Genomic DNA, 22,382 nt, shown 5'->3' with positions numbered 1-22,382 from the left:
TAAGGCAGATAGCTATGGTGGAACGGTTTGGATATAAAGGATGTGTTATGCTGATACCCAGAATAGTCACAAAAGTTCCCCCAAAAATGTAACAATTTTGCTTTTTCTGGAGAAAAGTAAATAAACAGATTCAGTTGCCTCTAAATGTGGTTCTTTACGTGGGGGACAAAATTCTCTAGTAGCATCTCTAGTAACATTCAGCCTGTCAAAAGGCTAATATAATTCAGGCAAACCTTCACACACACACACACACACACACACACACACACACACACACACACACACACACACACACACACACACACACACACACACACACACACACACACACACACACACACACACACACACACACACACACACACACACACACACACACACACACACACACACACACACACACACAATCAAGGTATGCCTTAAGTTGTTGTGTGAACTCTCACTCTCTTGCCCTCACCTGTTATGCTGACAGATGAAAGTAATCAAAAGCTTTTATTACTTCTAGTTGTTCTAAGCCAGAACTATCTCAAACCTCAATAAATGATAGCAGTCTTTTCATGTCTGGCTTTATCTGACAAAGCAGTACATTCATACGTACAATTGACCTGCTTTATCTTTGTGACAGAAAATGTGTGCTACTGTACGCCTGATTGAATTTAGGGATACGTGTGAAACAATTTGCAAAATAGCATCCTCTGCTGAAAGACACCCCATACAAACTGCTTCACTGATGTACGACAAAACAGGCAAAGGACCAAATTCTCTTTGTCTAGCTGACAAGAGGGGGATACTCCCCATATCATTATGCATCCCCAAATGTTGGAACTGTATATGCAACTGGTCTTTCAAACCATAGAGATTAACCTGTGAGCCTTTGTTAAATCAAATAGACTGGTACAGTGTTCTCATTATTTCCATTGATGACTACCCACCAATCACACACAGAGAGGGAATTAGCACCAGACACTGCAGCAAACAGTCATGCAGCAGGGCCTGAACACTCAAATGCACATGAACGTATGAACAATAGATTCACATCACAGCTAGATTTAAACAGAATTAAAAGCATCTCTTCAATACAAAATAGCCCCATCTGGTGGAAGATATCCATAAAAAAACCTTAAAAAAAAAAAAAAAAAAGATCTGATGGTGTTAATATGCTATTGGATCTGCTGTATCCTTTCCCCCCTTCTCCATGTCCCAGACTAGTTAGCATTGTTGTTATAATTCAGTGGGGCATATAAAATATGATATCTGAGATACAGTAACATTTAAAAAAAGGCACTACTGGCTTTACACATGAAGTTCAGTTTACTTGCCACAGGGAGAACTACTCAGCCTGTGAAAACAGTTGCATAACGACTTCTGCGGATCTGGAGTCTGAGATAACAACCCTGAACAAAAGCTACCATTTGGTTGCACCATACTTAGGACTAAATTCATCCATTCATTTTAACATCTGTCTCTTGGAAGCCTCCAAACTTTGTGGAGGTCTAACACTAAATGGGAATACCTGTTTCAGGAGAAAATTAAAGGTGCGCTGTGGAGATTTCAAAGTTTCTGTTCACATTGAGTGTTACACAGAAATACAAATTCTGTTTATCCTCAAGGTCTAACACGTGTATCAAATGTATATCTTTCCTCATAAAACATTTGCAAAGCTGATTTTTGTTTTGTTTACATCCATGTTAGCTTGATAACAATCTTTTACTTCACTGATTTTGCTGGAGCATTGCTGCTGTTCTCGCGATGTTACAAGCACCTGTGCAATAGTGTGAAACCATGGAATGTGTCATCCACCTCCTAACCTCCCACCTGCATTTGCGTCCTCATGATCGTGCCCAAGAACAAACAAGACAGGGGACCCTCTCATCAAAACATTGCTTCTTAACCACACTAGTGGTCAAAAACTGGACAGGATATGTGAAATTGGGTCATTGTACCTACAAATTGCAATGATCACATCAAAGGGAAAAGGAAATGAATAATGTAGAAGGTGTCCTATGCAACGACAGAACATGAGTGGAAATGAAATAATCATAAAGGTACAACACATGAGCGCATGTAGAACTTACTGTTGTAGACAATATAGCATTTTCAAAGACAAGAAAATATATACAAAATACTGTGTATACAATGTACAAAATGTCAACAGTATGTTCTATCATATTACAGTAGAGTAACCTTTTATCTATTTGGTTTGTATCGGTTTTGTTTTTTTGACCTTTGAATAACAATGACCTTGAAATTGAGGTTTTATTCAATCTAATCATGTCCAAATAGATAAATGACTGTTGTGATGTATGTGCTCTCTATTCTGCTTGCCATCATGCCTCTTGTCAGTACTGTTTCTGTTTGATGGGAGGCACTGTGAGTGCAGCACTGCACTAGCGGGCTCAGAAAGTACAGGAGCAGAAACCACTGAATTATCCTGTCCTGACCCATCCTCACCTACACCTTCTAGCTCTGTGGCCATCGCTGCCGGCAGAGATCGATGAACTTGCCTCGTTTCATTTTCTAACATAGCTGAGTGTAATGGGACACAAACCAATACAAAGGCTGCCAGTGTTAGACAAGAAAAGCAAACAATGGGCAGCATGCTTTCAATCATGTCAGAAGGCATGCTGCAATCATTGTCTGTAGGAAATGCTGTACAACCTGTATGCCTCTTGCGGCAATGAATTGTTTGAAAAAATCTCTCAGTTTCATAGCTTACAAAAAAGTACTGAAAAACAGACAAAGAATGTCTGGCATCCAAATGTAGGTAGGAGTTTATATCAGGGAGTCAGATAGACTTTGACCTAGACGTTGCATTTCATAGCCTATAGTGCTGCATCTGATAGTATGATTAAATTAATGTCTCTCTAAGATTGACAAAAAATATTTGTTTTCTTCACTCTATCATCAATTGATACAATACAAGAGTATATCCAATTCACAGAACCCCCAGGCATACAGGGAGCTTTTGACATTTCAGGATTGTTTAATCATTACTTGCCAATCAAACACAACAACGACGAGCCCCAAGATGGAGCCGAACCTAAACAATTCTAATTGGGTGCAGTGCCAGTTCAGTGCCTTTATATCAATAGCAGGTCATTGTGGGATAGCTGGTGATTACAAATGCAATGACGGAGGGAGGGAGATTGAAGTGTATTTTCTAACAGTATTCCTCTGATAGACAGCAGAGTTTGACAGAAAGGAATCATTCATACACCGAGGGTCTCCAAGACATTGCTTGCAAGCTACCAGTAGCTCCCTACCAATCTCTGAGTGGCTCTCTAAAGGTTCAGAGAATATGTACATACATTTGACAACACAAAGTCACTGGGTAAATGTGTGTATCCAATCAAATTCATCCTGTCCTGACATCCTGTCTCCTTCTGACACAAAATGATTATTTGCCCATTAGCTGTCAATGAATGCTGTCAAGTCTGGTAACGCCGTAACATTAGGCGATGTTACCAGGCTAGCACACACCAGATTTGACAATGACCATAGAAATAGTCAGGCAAAAATGATTCTATTAGCGAGCGAGCATGTCAATTGGTAAAAGGTGTAATGTCATGCTCAACTTCATCAAAGTCCACAACAACCATTTGCAGGACTTCTGGTAGCAGTCTATGAACAGAGAAGGTAAAGGAGCAGTTAATGTTTATCAATTACACAAAAAAGACCAGCATAGCAACAGAGGCTGTGTTTAAAGTCATCCTAATGAAGCACAAAAAGCCCTTCACCAATGGTGGGATTATAAAAGAGGCAATGACTGTGATGGCAAGGATCGCTGTGTGTTTTGCTCATGATAAGATGATCCAAAGGCCCCAGCCCACCAGTCGTGACTACTCGCTTGACCATGGCACATAACACCTTGTTAGAATTGTATCCAGCCATAACCCAGGATCACTAAAATTAGCCTCTGATGCTATTTTGCCTGTGCTTGCATCATTCACCTGCTACTCTGACTCGAGGGAGGACACTGTGTCCTCCTCCTTCTCCTTTCCAGTGCAGCTAGCCTCACCCGGCATGCTCTCATCTACAGGCTCTGTCCCTCCCCCTTTCTGTCTCCCTTAGTTTCTGTCAGTGGACATGTTGCATTAAGCTTTTATACAAGCTAACTGGATGTTAAAATTAAACCCAGGTGGTACCTATTAGTGGCTGTGTAGGCCAGATGTTTAAGCTAGCCAAATGGATGTCTCACTTTGCTCTCGATTAATACCCTCCATCCCCGTTGCAAGTGTGGCTGTTCTTGTTGCAGCTACATTTTCCACTTCAATATCTTCATTTAAATACCTGGCCATAAAGTCCATAAAGTACTACTCTGCTCTCATTTTCTCTTTTTTCGTTTCTCACTTGTTTTCTTAGCACCGCATTTTTGACGACTGGCTATTTTGAAAGTTTACATGTGGAGGGACGAACTGGCTACATATTGAACTTTTAACCTTACAGCAGCTGAAACGTTATTTAAGGGCCTTAAAAGTAAGACAGAAATTATGTCTGCTACTGTCAATGTACAACTTGGTGCTAATACAGTAGCAAGGAGAGTGTCTGCGCTGTTTGCAGATGCAGTGGAGCAGCTAGAACAGGACACTGACAGGTGCAAATGGTTCTCAATCCAGGGTGATGAGTCGGTTGACTCCAGCAATATGACCAAGCTGGCTGTCTTCTTCCACATAGTGTTAGGTTTCCATAAAGGGAGAGTTCTTGACCTTTCTTCCTCTGAAAACTACAACCATGAGAGTTAATTTTTACAACACCATGAAGGACTATTTTGTTGTGGCAGGGTGTCACTCAGGATTTATTGCCCAATGCAAAGCTGACCTGGACTTTCCTGAATTCATTAACTATTATTGTGTCATTCATCAACAGGCTGTATGCGCAAAGGTTATGGGATTTGATTATGTCCTGACAACTGTTGTTCAGATTATCAGATCCATTTGAGCAAAAGCCAAGCAACACAGGAGCTTCAAACTGTTCCTGGAGGAATGCACCGCTGAGTGTGGTGGATCTTCATCCCCACACTGAAATTAGGTGGCTAAGCAGGGGTAAGATACTACAGAGCTTTCCTCACTGCTGAGTGAAATTGAGGCTTTCATGGAATAAAGAAAGGAGGATACCACCTTGTTGTCTGATGCTGAGTGGCTACTTGATCTTGCATTACTGATGGATGTTACTGAGAAACTGAACCACTTGAATTTACATTTACAAGGTGAAGTAAAACACATGTGTGATATGATCAGTGATGTTAAGGTGTTCAAAGCAAAGCTGTAATTTCACATTCAGCGAGTGAAAAACTAAATGTTTCACTACTTTCTTTCAATCTCGAAGATGTCGGAATGCCATACAGAGGCAGCTTATGTTTTGAATGAACACAAGTATTGTCCAAGCTTGGTCAGGAGTTTGCAGACAGATTCAGTGACTTTGACAAACTTGAGCCCTTAGTGACATTTAATGCCAACCCCTGCATGAAGATGGACGTAAGAGATATTTCAGGACAAGTGTTCTGTGTCAATCTGGTGGAGATGGAGGTTAAAAAGCTAAAATCTCACCAGCATTTCTGGAACCATAAGAACTTTCACCAAGCAGCTCTGACAATGTCTGCTTTGTGAAGTGTGAATGTCATGAAATCTAAGTTCAGAACAAGACAGAAGAACGTTTCAATGAGTCCATTAAAGGGGACCCAAGCGTGAAGAAATGCATTCAGAAAAAAAAACACATGCTGCTGAATTTACGATATTTAGATATAAAATGTGAGTGCCGGATATAAACATTTTGTATCTGTTCACACAAAAAAGTTTATTCAGTTGGTTTGAGTGGAGATCAGCTATGTAAATAATATAAAACACGAGTTGTTTTTTTAATTTTGCCAAATTAGAACCTCAGAGGAAAAACGCCTAGAGACCCCTGATCTACAATAAAGCGTTACTGATTGATCAGATCAGATGACTGCACGTTGGCAGCTTAGCACACATTATTACAGTGTCAGTGACAGCTGTTGATGTACAAATCTTTCTGTTGATAAATGATTGCTGTATTTTCTACAGACCATGGCATAATAAGCTTGGCTCAGCGGGTTTTCCAACACAGTTAACAATAAGTTAGTTCACATTAAATTTTCATCAGTGGCTCTTAAGCTTGGACCTGACCTTCAGACTTCTGGGAAATCAGCACATGTTGAGGGGCCGCAGCATGCAATGTGCCCAAGAATGTTCCACTTTTGAATCTTGTGATACCTGCAGTTGTTTTTTTAGAAATCATCTTTATAAGAAATGGGTTTTTTTTAAGAATTATTTTAAATATTTCTGTTGGATCCTAAAGTAAGACTAAGTGTGCACATTTTCTTGTGACTTGTTGATTTTGACATGTCAGATCCTGGATAACAAGATTATAAAATGCAAGTATCTCAGGTGTGGCCTTCCCGCCTTCATCCCAATTCTAGCACCACATGCCCTTCCTTTGTTCATGTGTTTTCAGTCACTGTCTCTGGCACATGAGAACAAGGGTGGAGGTTTGGTTATAACTTTGGTAATGACATGTTTTGTCAGATGTCTAAAATAATTATTTATGTATTCTTGTTCTCTGTCACTCTTTTGTCTTTCATAGACACGTATGTGCATACACACATAAAGAGCCTGACTGTGCAAAATGTTTACTGAATTTGCTGACTCGAATGAAACTGGTCTTGTATTGTGATTTTTTTCCTCTAGTTTTTACATTTTCGTTTTATAGATAGACTATTTTCTTAACTAATGAATCTGAGACCAACATTAATATTATAAATAATATAGATAATATAAATAAAATAAATCTATAGAAACCTCTTTCAGTTTGTAGATTTAGGTGACACAACTCAAGAGTTTCATAACAGTTCCACATCGATGCTCAAACCTGCCTTCAAATCATCTCAAAAACTTCTATTTTTATGTTGTATATTATTTAATGTGTCTCTGTGCTGCAGGCTGCTGCTGACAGGATATTCATAATGAAATGAAATCATAGTCACAAACAAATAAGTTACGCAGTCTGTGGCTTTTGGCTCATAAATCATATTTATGTCTTAATGATACATATGCAATAATAACTCTGCTCTTGATCCACTCATTAAATAGGCATTAAATAGTAAATGTTTCTCCCACTAATTCAAAAATGAATCTTTGGATTGACTACAGACCATTGTTATTATCAAGGACCTCCCAAACCATAATTTGCTTTGGGAGGAACAGTAATAAAGTAGTTTAATTAAACAGCATGCAACTGCTGCTACTGAAGACAGGCTGTTGCTAGTCAACAATGTGGACAGCTTGAAGTTGAGGGCTTAGGGTCAAGTAGTCTTCCTTCACTCTATATCGTAATAGCTCCTTTTTTGTGTGCAGAAAACGCAGAAGCCGGCATACTCTGCAGAAACCTTACTGTTGTTTGAAATAGATTTTTTTTTTTAAATATATTGGTATGGACAATCCAGCAGCACCTTGTCCTTGCCGTCCATAACCATATCTACGCCTATGCATGCACATAAATCACTGAAATGATAAAGATAGGGCGGACAAAATCAAAACACCATTACTACTGTTTTATACATTTGTAGAAAAGCTCATAAAACTCGAAAAAAGCAATCATAGCAAGGCTTTCAAACGAAATTGTTTTGTGGTTTCGAACAATTTTGACAGCCCAGGCGGAATATCATCAATACAGTACTATTTGAATCCATGTTCAGTCAAAACTGATTGAGTCTAAGAAAATGACTTTGGCCCGTGCATCCAAATTGTAGATACAGCAATGGTTTCTGACACGCTGAGAACAAAACACATCCAGATCCTTTTTTTTCTTCTTTGTCTCAGAATTTCTTGGGAGGTGGTATACTGGGTGCTGACGTGAATAGCACAGCCCAGCCCCTGCTATAATGTGAGGAAAAAAGGTCCAGACGCAGAGAAATAGGCTGTAGAGTGGAGCTGCGCGCTCGGTGAGCAGACGCATCAGGTGCGCACCAGGAGAGACTCCAAGACGCACAATGGCATGACCGATGATTGCTCTACATTAAATACGTTGATTTTCAAGATTTGTTGATACGTTTTACTAATGTAATTTATAAGAATAACGCGTAGTATTTGCTAAAAACTTAAGGTAGATACACAAGAGAGCAAAGACAGTCCTTACATGCGCGCTAATGGAAACGCAAAGGACCAGAGACCCCTGCTTTAAAAACTCTGCCATGCAGCAGCAGCGGGACAAAGACCTCCCATAGGTCAATTTGACAACATTTCAAGTTCACCTTAAGGGGGGAAAAAAGAAATCATGAACTTATCAGAGTCTGTCTGGCTCTTGGAAGAGCCATGGAACCTCAGCAGAGCGGAGGAAGAGAACCAGAAACTTTTATTCGGGATCGGCACGGATAATTTCATTACGCTGTTGGTTTTCGGGCTCATCTTTACGCTCGGTGTGCTGGGCAACTCCATGGTGATCACCGTGCTGGCCCGGAGCAAACCGGGGAAACCACGGAGCACCACCAATATATTTATCCTCAACCTGAGCATAGCAGACCTGTCCTACTTGCTCTTCTGCATCCCCTTCCAGTCCACCATCTACATGATGCCGACGTGGGTCCTGGGTGCTTTCATTTGCAAATTCATCCACTATTTCTTCACTGTGTCCATGCTGGTGAGCATCTTCACTCTGTCAGCCATGTCCGTGGACCGATACATTGCCATCGTACACTCCAGAAAGTCCTCCTCTATCCGGGTCGCGAAGCACGCTTTGATCGGAGTGGTGGTGATTTGGATTCTTTCTTTGGCCATGGCAGCGCCTGTCATGTATTATCAGAACATTTTTCACGGAGGAGAGAATAATACCTTTTGCTGGGAAGTGTGGCCAGATCACAACCATAAGAGAGTCTATGTGGTTTGCACGTTTGTTTTTGGTTATGTGTTGCCCCTGCTGCTGATTTCCTTCTGTTATGCAAAGGTAAGGAAAGCAATTAACTTGGGTTCATAATTATGGAAATTATTTAATATTCATAACTATATCTTACTCTTATTTCCTTGCTTGCAGGTTTTAAATCACTTGCACAAAAAACTAAGAAATATGTCCAAAAAGTCAGAGGCATCAAAGAAAAAGGTATGTATTAAAGCAGTCTTTTGGAGGGCTGGGGTGGTTGGGGTACATAGATAACAGCCATGTGCACAAACTTGTCTAACCTGGAAGTTACTGTAAAAATACACCAAACAGATAGATTTGTGACCTTTAGAATTATTGCTCAATTACATTAATTTGAAGGAATTCTAATATAAGTGGCTGTGACATGAAACAAAGTGATGGGCCAGGTTTTCTGACGTCAAAATAATGCTTAAATCACTGAAACTACTCATTGTGCAATACATTTACACTTAAAATGACCTCCTGTACTCTTTGACTGATAATACACCATTACCTGTCATCATGATGATAATTATGAGGGTAAATGATGTCAGCCTTTACAAAGCTTTTAAGATAAAGCCCACAAAGCTTGTGTCTAAGTCGCACCTTTACAGAAAATACCCTCTATCTATCCAGATCAGTACATTTCACGGTTCACTAAGCCGTAGTCCTCTCTTCTGTGGCACAGGGTGTGATTCAAAGTAAGTGTTCCTGGCCTTTAGGAAGATATACATCACAGCAACACTGACCCAAAGTCTTGCGCACATTATTCAGCGTGGCTACAAGGCTCTATGATGTGCCATTTCCTCTAATTCAACAGCCAGCCAGAGGGAACTATCTCCATCTTCTCTGTTTTTTCCCCTTGGAGCCAAAATAATTATTAGTAATGGTTACTGTTAGCTGGCACACTTGAGCAAAGTGGCCAAAAGGCACTGTGCAATCAAACTACCATCTAGCTTTCATTATTCAGGTCATTTAACTTCCCAGAGTGCCAGTTATCTGCTGTCTCCCGTCTGTCCATTGTTCTTCACAGCTGGTCATTTTAGCAGCACATTTGATAACTGCTGTGTGCTACAGTATGAAACCAGGAGTAGCCTACAGGTTATGGTCATCTTGGAGGCGTGGGACTGATGTGTAACTCCCTGCATACATGCTTTATTACATGAGGCTTAAAACAACAGTGGATGGAAACAGGAATCTCAGACATTCTGATGATTTACTGTGTTTTGATCACTGTGCAGATCAGTTCACTAATGCACAGGGGGAATGTTACGCTGTCAGCTTTGTGATAAACGGTTGGTAAACACTGCAATAAACTCAGACTGTATAAATTATCCCAGTAGCTACTGTTCAGCTATAACTTAATGAAATGACTGACTGAGTGATGAAGTTACCCCTTTGGTCAGCTGGCCCAGTGTTCGAGTTTCCCCATTGGCCGTTACGTTTTCAAAATTAATCGGCATACATTTTCAATAAGGCTACATCCTCAGGGGGCTCTAGTCCTGAAATAAGTTTTAAAAAACAACAATCACACACAGGCTCCGAAACTGAAAAGAGCAACAACCATTTTAGAAGCCTGTACAGCAGCTAGCAGCTACTTAGCATGATTGACATAAATAACATATACATATTGTGTTGTGTGTAGTGTATAGACTATAAAATAAGGTGTAGTCACAGTGTTGGGTGTGTTCATGGAATTTGTGTGCTTTGAAGAATGTCACACAACTGGCAGACTGTTAGCCTAGCATGGTAATCCTACCTAAACATATGAATGAGGCCATATGTTTACAGACATCCGCTGATAAAACAGATGAAAGCAGCAAAAAAAAGGGAAAAAAACAATTTCTCTATCACACCAAACATCAAGTGGGAAGTATTGTTCTTGCAACAGTTGAGTTTTTTTTACTCAAACTTTGCTTAACCACCTCATGTGATACGCTACATTAGTACTGTACACTTTAACAACGAATATATCTGGTTCCATTACAGAAAACTGCTGATGAACATTTACAATCCGGAAATTCACATTACCACTGGCTATCCCTGTGACAAATTGACCATCATTTTTTAAACTGACCATGCACGGTTCAGCCGTATACTACATAGGTATAATAATAAACAGAGAAAAATCAGATTAAATGATTTACAAAGTGTATATAGACCTATGAAGTGTGTTTAAAAAAAGTCAGGGAAAAAGCTGCAACATGAAAGTTATACCTCAAAGCTGTTTTGTCCACTCCCTTCCCTGGTGTAGAATTGATTTAAAGGTGCTGCAAGGGAAAACACATTTTAAAGAGGAAACGTATTTTGGCATGACAACCTTTCTGTCACTGATCCTATGATAACTCAACTCTCTGGTTACTTTTTCGTCCTTCCAGCTGGGATCAGTGATGCCAACTTTTGATTTATTGGGGTGACATTTGATCCCCTAAGAGTTCGATCTCTCTCTGGCCTTGTTTAGTGTTGCAATGCTACAATAATTTACTAACCTTGCTCTACTCAGGCCAGCTGTACTATTTTATCCTGACAGATCCCGTGTAACACCGGATGAATACATAAAATTAGACAAATAACAATTGTGTACTTGACAAGTTAACATGACTGTAATCCATGAGGTCAATGATCCCCCACCGCCAACACACACACACACACACACACACACACACACACACACACACACACACACACACACACAAACACACACACACACACACACACACACACACGCACGCACACACACACACACACACACACACACACACACACACACACACACACACACACAGAAAGACCACATGTGCAAACATGGATGCCTTATGTTGTTTTAAAATGGGGGAGCAAACTTAAGAAGATACATAATTGTCCTGGGGCTCAGAGGTCATACCCCAGAAGTTAAAATGTAATTGAAAACAGATTTCTTGCATCTTACACAACCCAACCTCTTGAATTAAGTCAACACACAGTTGCCTGCACTAGTTTAGGGGTTCTATGATAACCAGGAATGCATCCTGGATCAAGGACAGTAAATTATTTTTCACATTTGAAATTATACTCATAAAAACATTATGTAGCCTTAAGTAGTAGTAGGTTACCTAAAAAACTATTATTGGAAATCGCTTGAAAGTTTCAAAGGGACATAGAGCATCCCCATAAACATAGTAACTCACTTTCACTCCTGCCTGCGTGCCGATGTATAAAGAGAACTGAATACAGCATTTGAGGTGTGGCCCCGTTTATTCCTATGAATGTTGGTCAATGGTGTATGAAGCCAAAAAAGCCACTGCACGCTGTAAAGAAATACACTGATGAAAATATACTGCACACACTCTATGCTTCCAATGTGTCCATGAGGCGTGCTCAGGAGAGACTTCTGTTGGCCAAGACTGCTAACATCTGGTTTAGCCACTGGCTAATTTGAATTGGGATAAAACAATTCAAACATGCAACTCTTTTAGACTTTCAAAATGTGATCAGACCAAATGGATCAAATTCTTATAGTGAAATGAATCATTTTGTGGGGGTTGTGATGCTCAAACAAATTCATAAGCTGAGTTTTTCACAATGCAAGTCGATGCGAAAAAATCCTTTTAGGCACAATAGTACAGTTAAAAGGTTTTGTCACTATATCAGATTGTCTTCAAAGCCCGGCACTCTTCCTTGGGGCTTGTTGTACATAGTGTGAGAGGAGAGGGAGCGGTGCTATGCTGCTGCCAGAAGAATCACCAGAGTACTGAGATTACTTAGGATGTATGGGAATACATTACAGTATAGATTAGTGTATATTCCTAGCTTTCCCCTGATGGTCTGCTGCACAGTGCTGCTGTTGAGCTGTGCTGCTCTGACTTGTCGGTCTGTGCGCTGTCCGTTACAAATTTGATTTCACTGCGCGAGAAAATTGGCATGTCGTAAAGGTTCATACTTGAAGGAATAATTTGATGTTTGTGGAAATACACTTTTTTGCTCAAACAGGTGTAGCCAGACAAGCTGTTTCCCCTTGCTTCCAGTCCTTAGCGAGCCATCTCCTTGCTGTAACTTCGTATTTACCAGACAGCCATGAGAGTGGTATCGATTTTCTTGTCCAACTCTTGGCAAGATAAGCATGTGTCCAAAACTGTTAAACTATTATTTTAACCCTAATCTATAGGCATCTGAAAGGAAAATCATTATTGCACCGAATAGTTGTTATCATTTAATTATGAGGTTGGTTTCATATTTGCAAGCTCCTTTAATTTGCTGTCACAAAATATTAGCAGATATGTCCCATCAGTGAGGGGTACTTTGCAGAATAGATGAAAATCAAAGGAGACAACTAAGTAAATTGAAACGGGCCACACATGGCCTTGGTGGAAATTGGGGGAATTTGTTCCAATAAGTATGTAATCAATAGTTTGTGTGTTTCACTTGAGTCCCAGCAGCTCACCACCAGGCCTGTGAAACAAAATGACAGCTGGGAAGAGGAAGGTTACTCCCACTGCTGTTGTGAAAAACATCTACTGTAGACAAACTTCTTATCACCCCGAGGCCCCCGCAGTCTGTTTCCAAAAGTCAAACAAACATCTCAAAAGCCAAATCCCCCCCAAAAACATGGAAATCTTTCTTAATTTTTCTGGAAGGCCGTGGCAAACAATTTTCAATAAATCTCTTTTCCCTTCTGCTTTAATGTTGTGTTCAGATAAAGGAAATACAAATTATTGCTGACTTTTGGTTGTAAAAATAAGTGTGACAAAGCCTTAGTAACCATGACTTCTAGTTAATGCTTTGGGGATACTGAGTGTTGGAGTTAATTTTACTTGGCAAGCAATAATGTTTTTACATGGAGAGAGAGGTTTAAATGTCAGAAATCAGTCGATTTAAGAGTTTCCTCTCAATAATATGAGTCAGTCAGGCATGCAGATGGAGCACACAGATGATTATGGACAATTATGAAAATGAATGTTTGTCTTGAAACTGTTTAACAGAACCTGTAAACAGAATGGGAATAGCTAATGCGTCCAAAACTGCTTATTTTTTGCAGTGACTAGCCACTAGACAGATGTGTTAATCATGATTATTCCCCACTGTACTGCAACTGGAATTCATTTTTTCTCTCTTGATAGTGACACCTCAACTCACATATACAGAGTAACAACAAGTTGCTAGTGTTTTTAAAGATTCAAAATACATATACACTGCATAGAACTCTTTGGAATGACTACAGTGACTTACTGTGGCACTGAGAATGGTGGTGCCCAGCTGTGACTAAATTAGAATAACTGATAGTCAAAACAATGAATTTTACAATGGCATTGACAAAGAAACTGTATTCAACATCATGTCCTGGTTTCAGAAACCTGGATATGCTACCTTGAGTGCTCCAATAGAAATCAGGCTATGTTGGCATGTAAGCACATGACCCAGGTTTTTGAACGTTCTCAGGCCAAACTGGACACAGATAATCATTAACCTGGATACTGTTAGAATCACCCATCCATTAGCTATATCGCTTATCCTCAAGGGATCACTGGAGCCAATCCCAGCTGACATTGGGTGAAAGTCAGGGAACACCGGGGCTGACACATAGTCTGACAGACAGTCAACCATTCACACTCACATTCACGAGAGTGAATTCATGAGAACATGCAAACTACAGAAAGTCCACAGTTACTTGGTTCTAAGAGCTTCTACTTGGTTCTATCATAGTACCTACTTGCTGTGAAGTAACAGTGCTAACGACTGCACCACCATACTGCCCTGCATCATTTACACAGGGAAATGAATTCCCAGGTTTCTGATGTTCCATTTTATACGTCATATCATGAATATGGTCAAAACCAGGATAAGACTCAAAACTGGGATGTTTGTAAGCATGTAAACACACTTAATGTGGCTGATACCTGATCCTCTTAATACGGATACCTGATCCTCTTAATAAGGTTGGATACCATTCAGGCACATCGGGTTTATGTATCCTTGAGGCAGCTGTGGTGTGCAGGAGATGTCTTTGCTAGATTACTGATCCTTTTTAATATGGTGTAATGTTGTTTTCACTCACAACAATCAGTCCTGGAATTGCTCAGGCTGCTTCACAGTCTCTTATGTGTCATCTCTGCGGCCACCATAACCCTGACATGCAGTTACATTTTTGGGGAGGCACACATCAGTTACAGTGTAATCTACAGCATGGAAAATGGGTTTGCTTTACAGCACAAACATCAAGTAAAGTGGCACTGGCAATGGACTGGTATACAATATAATAGCTGATTGTTACTGCAAATCACGTAGAACTGTTGTAATTGTGACATACGCATACTGACTCCTTAACCTTATGATTATCATTGACATTTTAGATGACTGAACTGCAAACAATTTAAACACAATTTTCATGTCTACATGTTGCTAGTTATTTAAGAAAATAACAAATGCCAAATGAGCCCTGAATTGCAGAGCAAATTACATCATAATGACTGTTTTTTGCATGTTAATGCTTTTTATGTTGTTTTCTTTTTCCTCTAAGAAGTCTGCCTTATGTCCTGATATCCAGCTGTGACTATCATCACTTTAACACATCACAGAACTCTGACAGTCCAAAATGTTAACTAATAAGACAATAGAGCATTGTAAGGTTACAGTAATTTACATCAATATGAAAAATACATCTCAGTAATCAATCAACAATTAATCAATTATTCAAAGCGTTTCAGTGAACTTCTAACAGCTTTTGACAAAATATAGAGACGGTGAGGCAGCAGAGGAGGCTGAAAGATAACAATTGTATCAGTTATTTCTTCCTGTGGTAATGCCACTGTTTATATTAGCTTAACTGATGGCTTCCAGGGGTATAAAGTGAAGATATGAATGTGTTATGGAAGCTTTACAAACAAAGCACTGCCTACATACTGCTCTACTAAAACTGTGGGAACTTACCCTGGGCTACTGTGTGTGTCTATGTATGTATGTGTGTGTGTGTGTGTGTGTGTGTGTGTGTGTGTGTGTGTGTGTGTGTGTGTGTGTGTGTGTGTCAGGGTTGGGCTGTAATCTCTGACCAATATTGACCTTTCATTTCAAATTGGATATGATCCAGTCAGGGACATTTATCTCTGATATGATCGATAAGATGCAGTTCCAGTACACATTTATTGTAACACAAATCAATACAACACTCTACTGTGGGAAGCTCTAAAATTGAAACGATGATCATGAAACATTTCATCAGACTGTGCAAACATTTGCACTGACATGTCATTATTATTTTCGTACTGCTGTTCAGAGTAGAGGATAGCCAAGACCAACCCTGTGATTAATTTATGTCTGTTTGATCCAGAAACGAAGGGTTTATTCCTTGTATTTAGTTCATTAGAAATCAGATTATAACCTTGTAACCTGCCTTTGGGCTATGATATATTGTCTTTTTTGTTGTTCCTGCTAGACATGCATTAAAGGTGCAGTGTGTAGAATTTAGTGGCATCAAGCAGAGCAGACTTGGCAGAAATGGAAGATCATATTCATCAGTAAGTTTAATTAGTGTATAATCACCTGAAAATAAGAATCGTGTTTTCGTTAACTTAGAATGAGCCACTTATATCTATACAGAGAGTCCAGAACAGATAAACCAAACACTGGCTCCAGAGAGGACCCTTTATGTTTTTTTGCAGGTTTCACAGCCACCGTGTAGGTTCTCCTACATGCTTGCAAGGGGTGAGGAGGGGTGTATGTATGTTTGTACGGGGCACTCAGTTTGTTCCAATCTAACCCCAATGCTAGATGCCACTAAATCATACACACTGCACCTTTAACTCTTTTAAAATTGTATTTGTGGACATAACATTTACATATTATCACCAGATAAAGTTGTTAAGCAACATATCGCCAATTAACAAGTGCAGTGGACACGGGGCAGCATTCATCTTAAGTTGTGCTTTGGGCTATGTGACTATTTAAGTCCAATATTCACTCTGGTTTGAACTCTGTGTTGATTTCCACCATGTCATCAGGGAAATATCTGGCTCTTCAGCTGCTATGCTTCTGTGTTCACCAGCTAGTTTCCAACTTCACTGTTAATCCTGTGATGCTGGTCAGTCAGAGTATCAGAGTTGTCAGCGTATCTAAGCCCTTTTTTCTGAAAACAGCTGCCTACTGCTGCTACAAATAAAAAAAATTAAAACAAGGAGCTAAGAGATGCTAAAAATCTTTATAATAGGGCAGAGATGAGTGATAATTCTCTGTGGGTTTGTCACTACGATCCACCTCTCACATTTCACAGTCATTTAAAGGATTGTTAATTTAGAAATATTGATTAGTACAGCTTTAATTATACAATAAAAAGATGGATATGAACATAAACCTGCATTTTCAAGCATCAAACGTTTCTAGAAGTTGCACTTAACCACACTAATGGAGAAAATGCTTGACAGTTACTATCTCTCATTCCTTGACTCCACTTTTTGAGTATGCTTTTTGAGGACTTAGTAGGCTTGTGCTCCTGATGCATCCACACAAATCCATGCTGAAGTCCAGATGAAGTTAAATACAGTTTATTGACTGAAAACAAAAAAAGAGAGGCAGTCAGTTGTTACACTGAAATGATTAAACAATACCTGATGTGATGTGATGTGATAATGGGATGGTCAACAGAAAATATAGGAGCCCTACTAATCCCCATTGCCCAACTCCCACCGCCCATGTTCCAATCAATACATGTGATGAAACGTGTGCAGCCTAAAGAAATAAACAAACGCAGGCTTATACACATTTTGGCTTCAACAAAACACTTTTTAGTACAAAAACAGATGGAACATCCTCAACCCATCAACTCCCTGTTGGCTCCATCATTATAAACTCACATTGTGCCTGGAAGCATTAGCCAGAGCTACAGAAATACAATTCTCTGTGAAAATCCTATGGTTTCAGGAAGCAGTAATACACAGAGAAATGTAATTTTTAAAAATGCACAAGACAATAATGTATTTCAAAGTATTTCACTCAATATAATTATGATGTGAACAAGCAGATAACATAATTGATATGGAACTGAATGTTTAACGGTGTGAAAAAAAACATTGTAATCAGACACTGTCTTCTATATGTGTTGTTCTTGAGGGCATGGATCAATAAAATATGTTACTGATTAATTTGGAGGACTTCTTTTTTTATCCATGCAGGAAATATTAGGAAAATATACTGGACATGGTTTGGCATATTTAATCCATCATTTATACGTTACCTTGAACAAAACTACAGATAAAGCATCATTTCTTATTAATCTCAGGCTCCTCTGCATTTTTATTTTCTGCGATGCAAGCTAATTACTTGTGTAATAAATCCACTTGCTACCTATGAATGCAGTGGAGGGGCTCTGCAGATCAGGAAGCATGTAATTAGTTTTTGATTATGGCACTTCCCAGCTGTAGCCTTTGCTTTACTGATAGTCTTGGCCGAAGTAATAACATTTGCCACCACCTTCCTCTTAGACCTGATTTAAATTTGGTTTGCTATGCTGTCCACATTAAGTTATCACACTTATTTTGAAACATATCAATACTTTTCAGAGCGTTGTGTTAAATTGTGACTTAACTTGATTGTCTGATAAACTATGTGATTAATTGGTGGCCACCACTACATTGCAAAGCATATCTTTCTATCTTTCTGCAATTTTTCTCTTGATCAAAGTGTTTTGAGGAGGGGATCAGGTGCAAATTGCAAAACGGCATTAGTGATGTTCATGCTTGTATCAGCTGAACAAGTGCGGTGAGGTCTTCTGCCAATGACCATTAACATGTTCCTCACACCATTTATTTTATAGGGTTGTCGGTTTTTTTCATATTCCTGCCATTGTAATTAGAAAAAAGCTCAAGGCCAAACAAGCCTCAGTACTTAAAAAATCGATAGAGTATTGCAGAGTCTTTCAGGTATGTAGACAAATTGGAATTAGATGTACAGATGAGACAAATCTTCCCATTATTTCGTAATTTCACTTCACTCATCCACATTACCTATGTACTGCATGCAGGAATCAATAATATGTATCATAATTTGCATCTTGTCCATTTGCATCCGGATTATAGACATTTACATGATTGCAGCTGAAGTTACTAATACTTTACAATGCTGGTCAATGTAATGCAACACAATTAAAGGTATCATGAGGTCATTTATGTCTATTGATTTATTAAGGAACTGCAATACAGCTAATATGTATGTCCTCAATTGTTCGCTAGTCAATATTTTTAATATCAACAATAGATCAAATGACTATGTGTAATGTGAAAAGGGTTGCTCATAGTAAGATGTTTTTGCATCTTCAAGGTGAATTTTTTCATGCTCCCAAGTCTGTTAATTTCCAACTAAGACAAAACCAGAAAACATCTGAGCGATGATAACTGTTCACTATTTGACTAGCACCAAAGAGCCAGCAGACAAAGTTAGCCACTAGCTGGTTATAAATTGAGTATTTAACAGCTAAAGAACCTGCAATTTTTCTCAGCAGTTGGTGGACACCAAAATAGAGATAAAGTAGAGTGAATAGTGGATGTGCAGTTATAAGTAAACATTTTGAAAGACTGGCTTATTGCCCAACTTTTCTGCTAAATAACGACAAAATGACACAAGAATCATTTCCTGTTAGATTACTAGCAGTATGATAACACTTTAGCACGCACTAGACTGTAATACCAATGTTGAAGTACTATACCAAAGCTTTTGTACGTATTTTAGGTAAATAAATGTTTATTACTACTACTACTACTACTACTATGTGAGTTTAAGCTTTGAAAATTACACAAAAAGTCATTAAGTTTATGTAACACTTAGGTTCATTTGTAGGCAACGTTTAGTAACACCTGAGAGAATAGGACTGCAGAATCATAGAGCAGCAGCAGAGTAGTAACAAAAGCAGTTCTCCAAGGCACCAACTTTACTCTTTTATCCTGAATTAGACTTAAACAGTCCTGAGTACAGCAAATGTAAATGTTGTCACTGTTGTTCCTGAGCGCATACTAAATCTGTCCCCTACCCTGTTCTGTTCTCTGTTCCTCATTTGCTGATTCTAGACGGCCCAGACGGTGCTAGTGGTGGTGGTGGTCTTCTGCCTGTCTTGGCTCCCTCATCATGTCGTTCACCTCTGGGTGGAGTTCGGGACCTTCCCGCTGAACCAGGCCTCCTTTGTGTTACGGGTGGCTGCCCATTGCCTGGCGTATAGCAACTCGTCTGTCAACCCCGTCATCTACGCCTTCCTGTCAGAGAACTTCAGGAAGGCTTACAAGCAGGTGTTCAAATGCCAGATCGGTACCAGTGACTCACCGCTCAACAACATCAAGGAGATCCGAAGCAAGGTGGACACACCACCCTCGACTAACTGCACCAATGTTTGACTAAAAAGGTGTCAGATGTGACATGAAAATGAATTATGGCAACTGTCACATTGAACTTAATGTAAAAATATAAGTGACAGCAATCAGACATGAGTGATTGTTGATTATGTGATGTGGGTACGGCTTGGATATTGCAACACCTATACTTTTTCCACATAAGCACTGTTCATTATACCTGGACCAGAGGACATAAAACCACTGCTTTGACTCTCTCTCTGTTTCTTGCATTTCTTTGTATACAGTGAAAAATCTGGGGAATCTAAAACTCAGGAAAATGACACTCGCTCTAAAGTAAAAGTTATTTGATTGTATACAAAATACATTAGGATACATTTTGTTAATACATGTAAAATATGAAAATTAGTATTAAAAATCTTAATTGGCAGACATTTTTCAAGAATAATAAGACTTACATTATAAAGAGTCACATTATCGGCATCAACACAATACTTTAATGTGTCTTTTCGGTCTGAAGAACATTGTTTTTGAAGTAGGCTAATGAATTCATTTATAGTTTGTTACAGAATTTTAACTATAGGAACGATTGGTGTAAGGGATCCCAATTTCAAGTGTAGGAATTACAGTTACTTATCCCAGTAAAGCTCTGTCTCTTCTTCACTTGGAGAGTGTCTTACTGGTACAAACTGGTTAGCTTAGCCCAGGGGTTACAGGTTTTGGGAATGCCTATCCTCTATGAAAAAAGAAGAAATGTGGCTCCTGGTTATTCCAAAATTGTTGTAAGTGAAATATAACTAAGTCAGTGGGCTGTCAGCTTGTTAAACTACAACTCAGATTCTACACGTGTTAAATACAATAGGTGATATTTGGATTTGAAGTATTGGAGCTTTTAGAGGACCAGTAAGAGCTAGGATGTGTAATGAAAGTAATGTATGAGTGATTGATTACATTTGTCAAGTCACTTGCCACTTCACCACTGTAGATAAAAAAAAAAAAAACTACCATTGCCATTGCACTCAGTATGACACAAGCTTGTATTTTAAGTACATTTGGTTGTAAATATTACAGATACTGAAGCTGAAATTCAAATAATGCCTGTGAAAGCCTCCCTCTATTATGCGGCTGTTATGCTATGTTAACAGCTTTCAGATTGTACTGTGCTGTATGGCTGAGCCAGGCTGTGAGACTTGTAAAGCTTACTGTATGAAGATGTTTCTTTTTCACCCTTTCTGGTGGCCATTTTTCTACTTATGAAAAAAACTCTTACAGGAGATCCTGTGGAATATATTGTATGCCATATGTATGTGATGTGCCAAGCCTACACACAGCAGCTTTACCTCAGTATAACAAAATCATTAAAACAAAACAATATGAGACCTTTAAGTTGGACCTACAGTATTTTATCTTTAGAAAATGTGGACTCTTTGCAGGAACATGTTGTATCCCTTAACTCACTTTTTAATTGAAAAGGATCTCAAGTGAGGCTAAGAGGGGATTTTGTGCAGGATAGGCAACTGTGTGCCAGGGAGGAAAGGGAGTCTGCTGCAGGTTTTTTACTGCAGCAGCTGATATGACTGATTAACACCAACTTAAAACAGAGAGGAGGAATTAATCAGTGTAATCAGCAGACTCTCATCCCACCCTGTCAGCGAGGATTTCAGATGTGAGAGCCAAGGATTATTCCCACAGACCAGAGGAGGTGCAGTTGATGACCTTACTCACTATAGTGCTGACTGTACAAACGGTGATGCTCACCCATGCCCACAAAGGACTTGGAGAATGTTTTTTAAGTTGGACATTTTCATGGAAACCCAATCCAGGAAGTGCAAGGGACACGGCTAATCACTGGTGACTTTTTGGTTGACAACGCGAATGAATGCAAATGATACAGATGTGGAACACAAATAGAGTGTGGTTTCCTTTAAAATACCCACGTAAAGAGCACATGAACAAAAAAAACAACAACTTTTTTCAGCAGGAAATGCATTATTTATTTTTCTAACATTTAAGATTACAACCCACAATTGCATTACTATATACAGGGTATCAATAAAAAAAAAACTTAGTGTACCTATACTTCAAATATGTAAGCTTAGAGGTAGAAGACAGGAGGATGGGATTGAGGGGCTAAAAACTTTGTTTTTGTGTTTTGTGTAGAAATAGATTACAATG

At 39.2% G+C, this 22,382-nt stretch overlaps 1 protein-coding gene across 1 annotated transcript; it reads left to right on the top strand.

Annotated features, from left to right (window-relative positions):
• Window positions 1–8,289: 8,289 nt before the first annotated feature.
• Window positions 8,290–20,252, top strand: LOC133983650 (galanin receptor type 1-like). Its single transcript, XM_062422805.1, has 3 exons — window positions 8,290–8,955; window positions 9,043–9,108; window positions 19,932–20,252. The coding sequence occupies exons 1-3, from the start codon at window positions 8,290–8,292 to the stop codon at window positions 20,250–20,252; spliced, it is 1,053 nt and encodes a 350-aa protein (XP_062278789.1).
• Window positions 20,253–22,382: the final 2,130 nt, after the last annotated feature.

This window comes from Scomber scombrus, chromosome 7 (genome assembly GCF_963691925.1).
Source record: "Scomber scombrus chromosome 7, fScoSco1.1, whole genome shotgun sequence".
Classification (NCBI taxonomy): Eukaryota; Metazoa; Chordata; class Actinopteri; order Scombriformes; family Scombridae; genus Scomber; species Scomber scombrus.
This window is presented reverse-complemented; position numbering and strand designations above follow the sequence as displayed.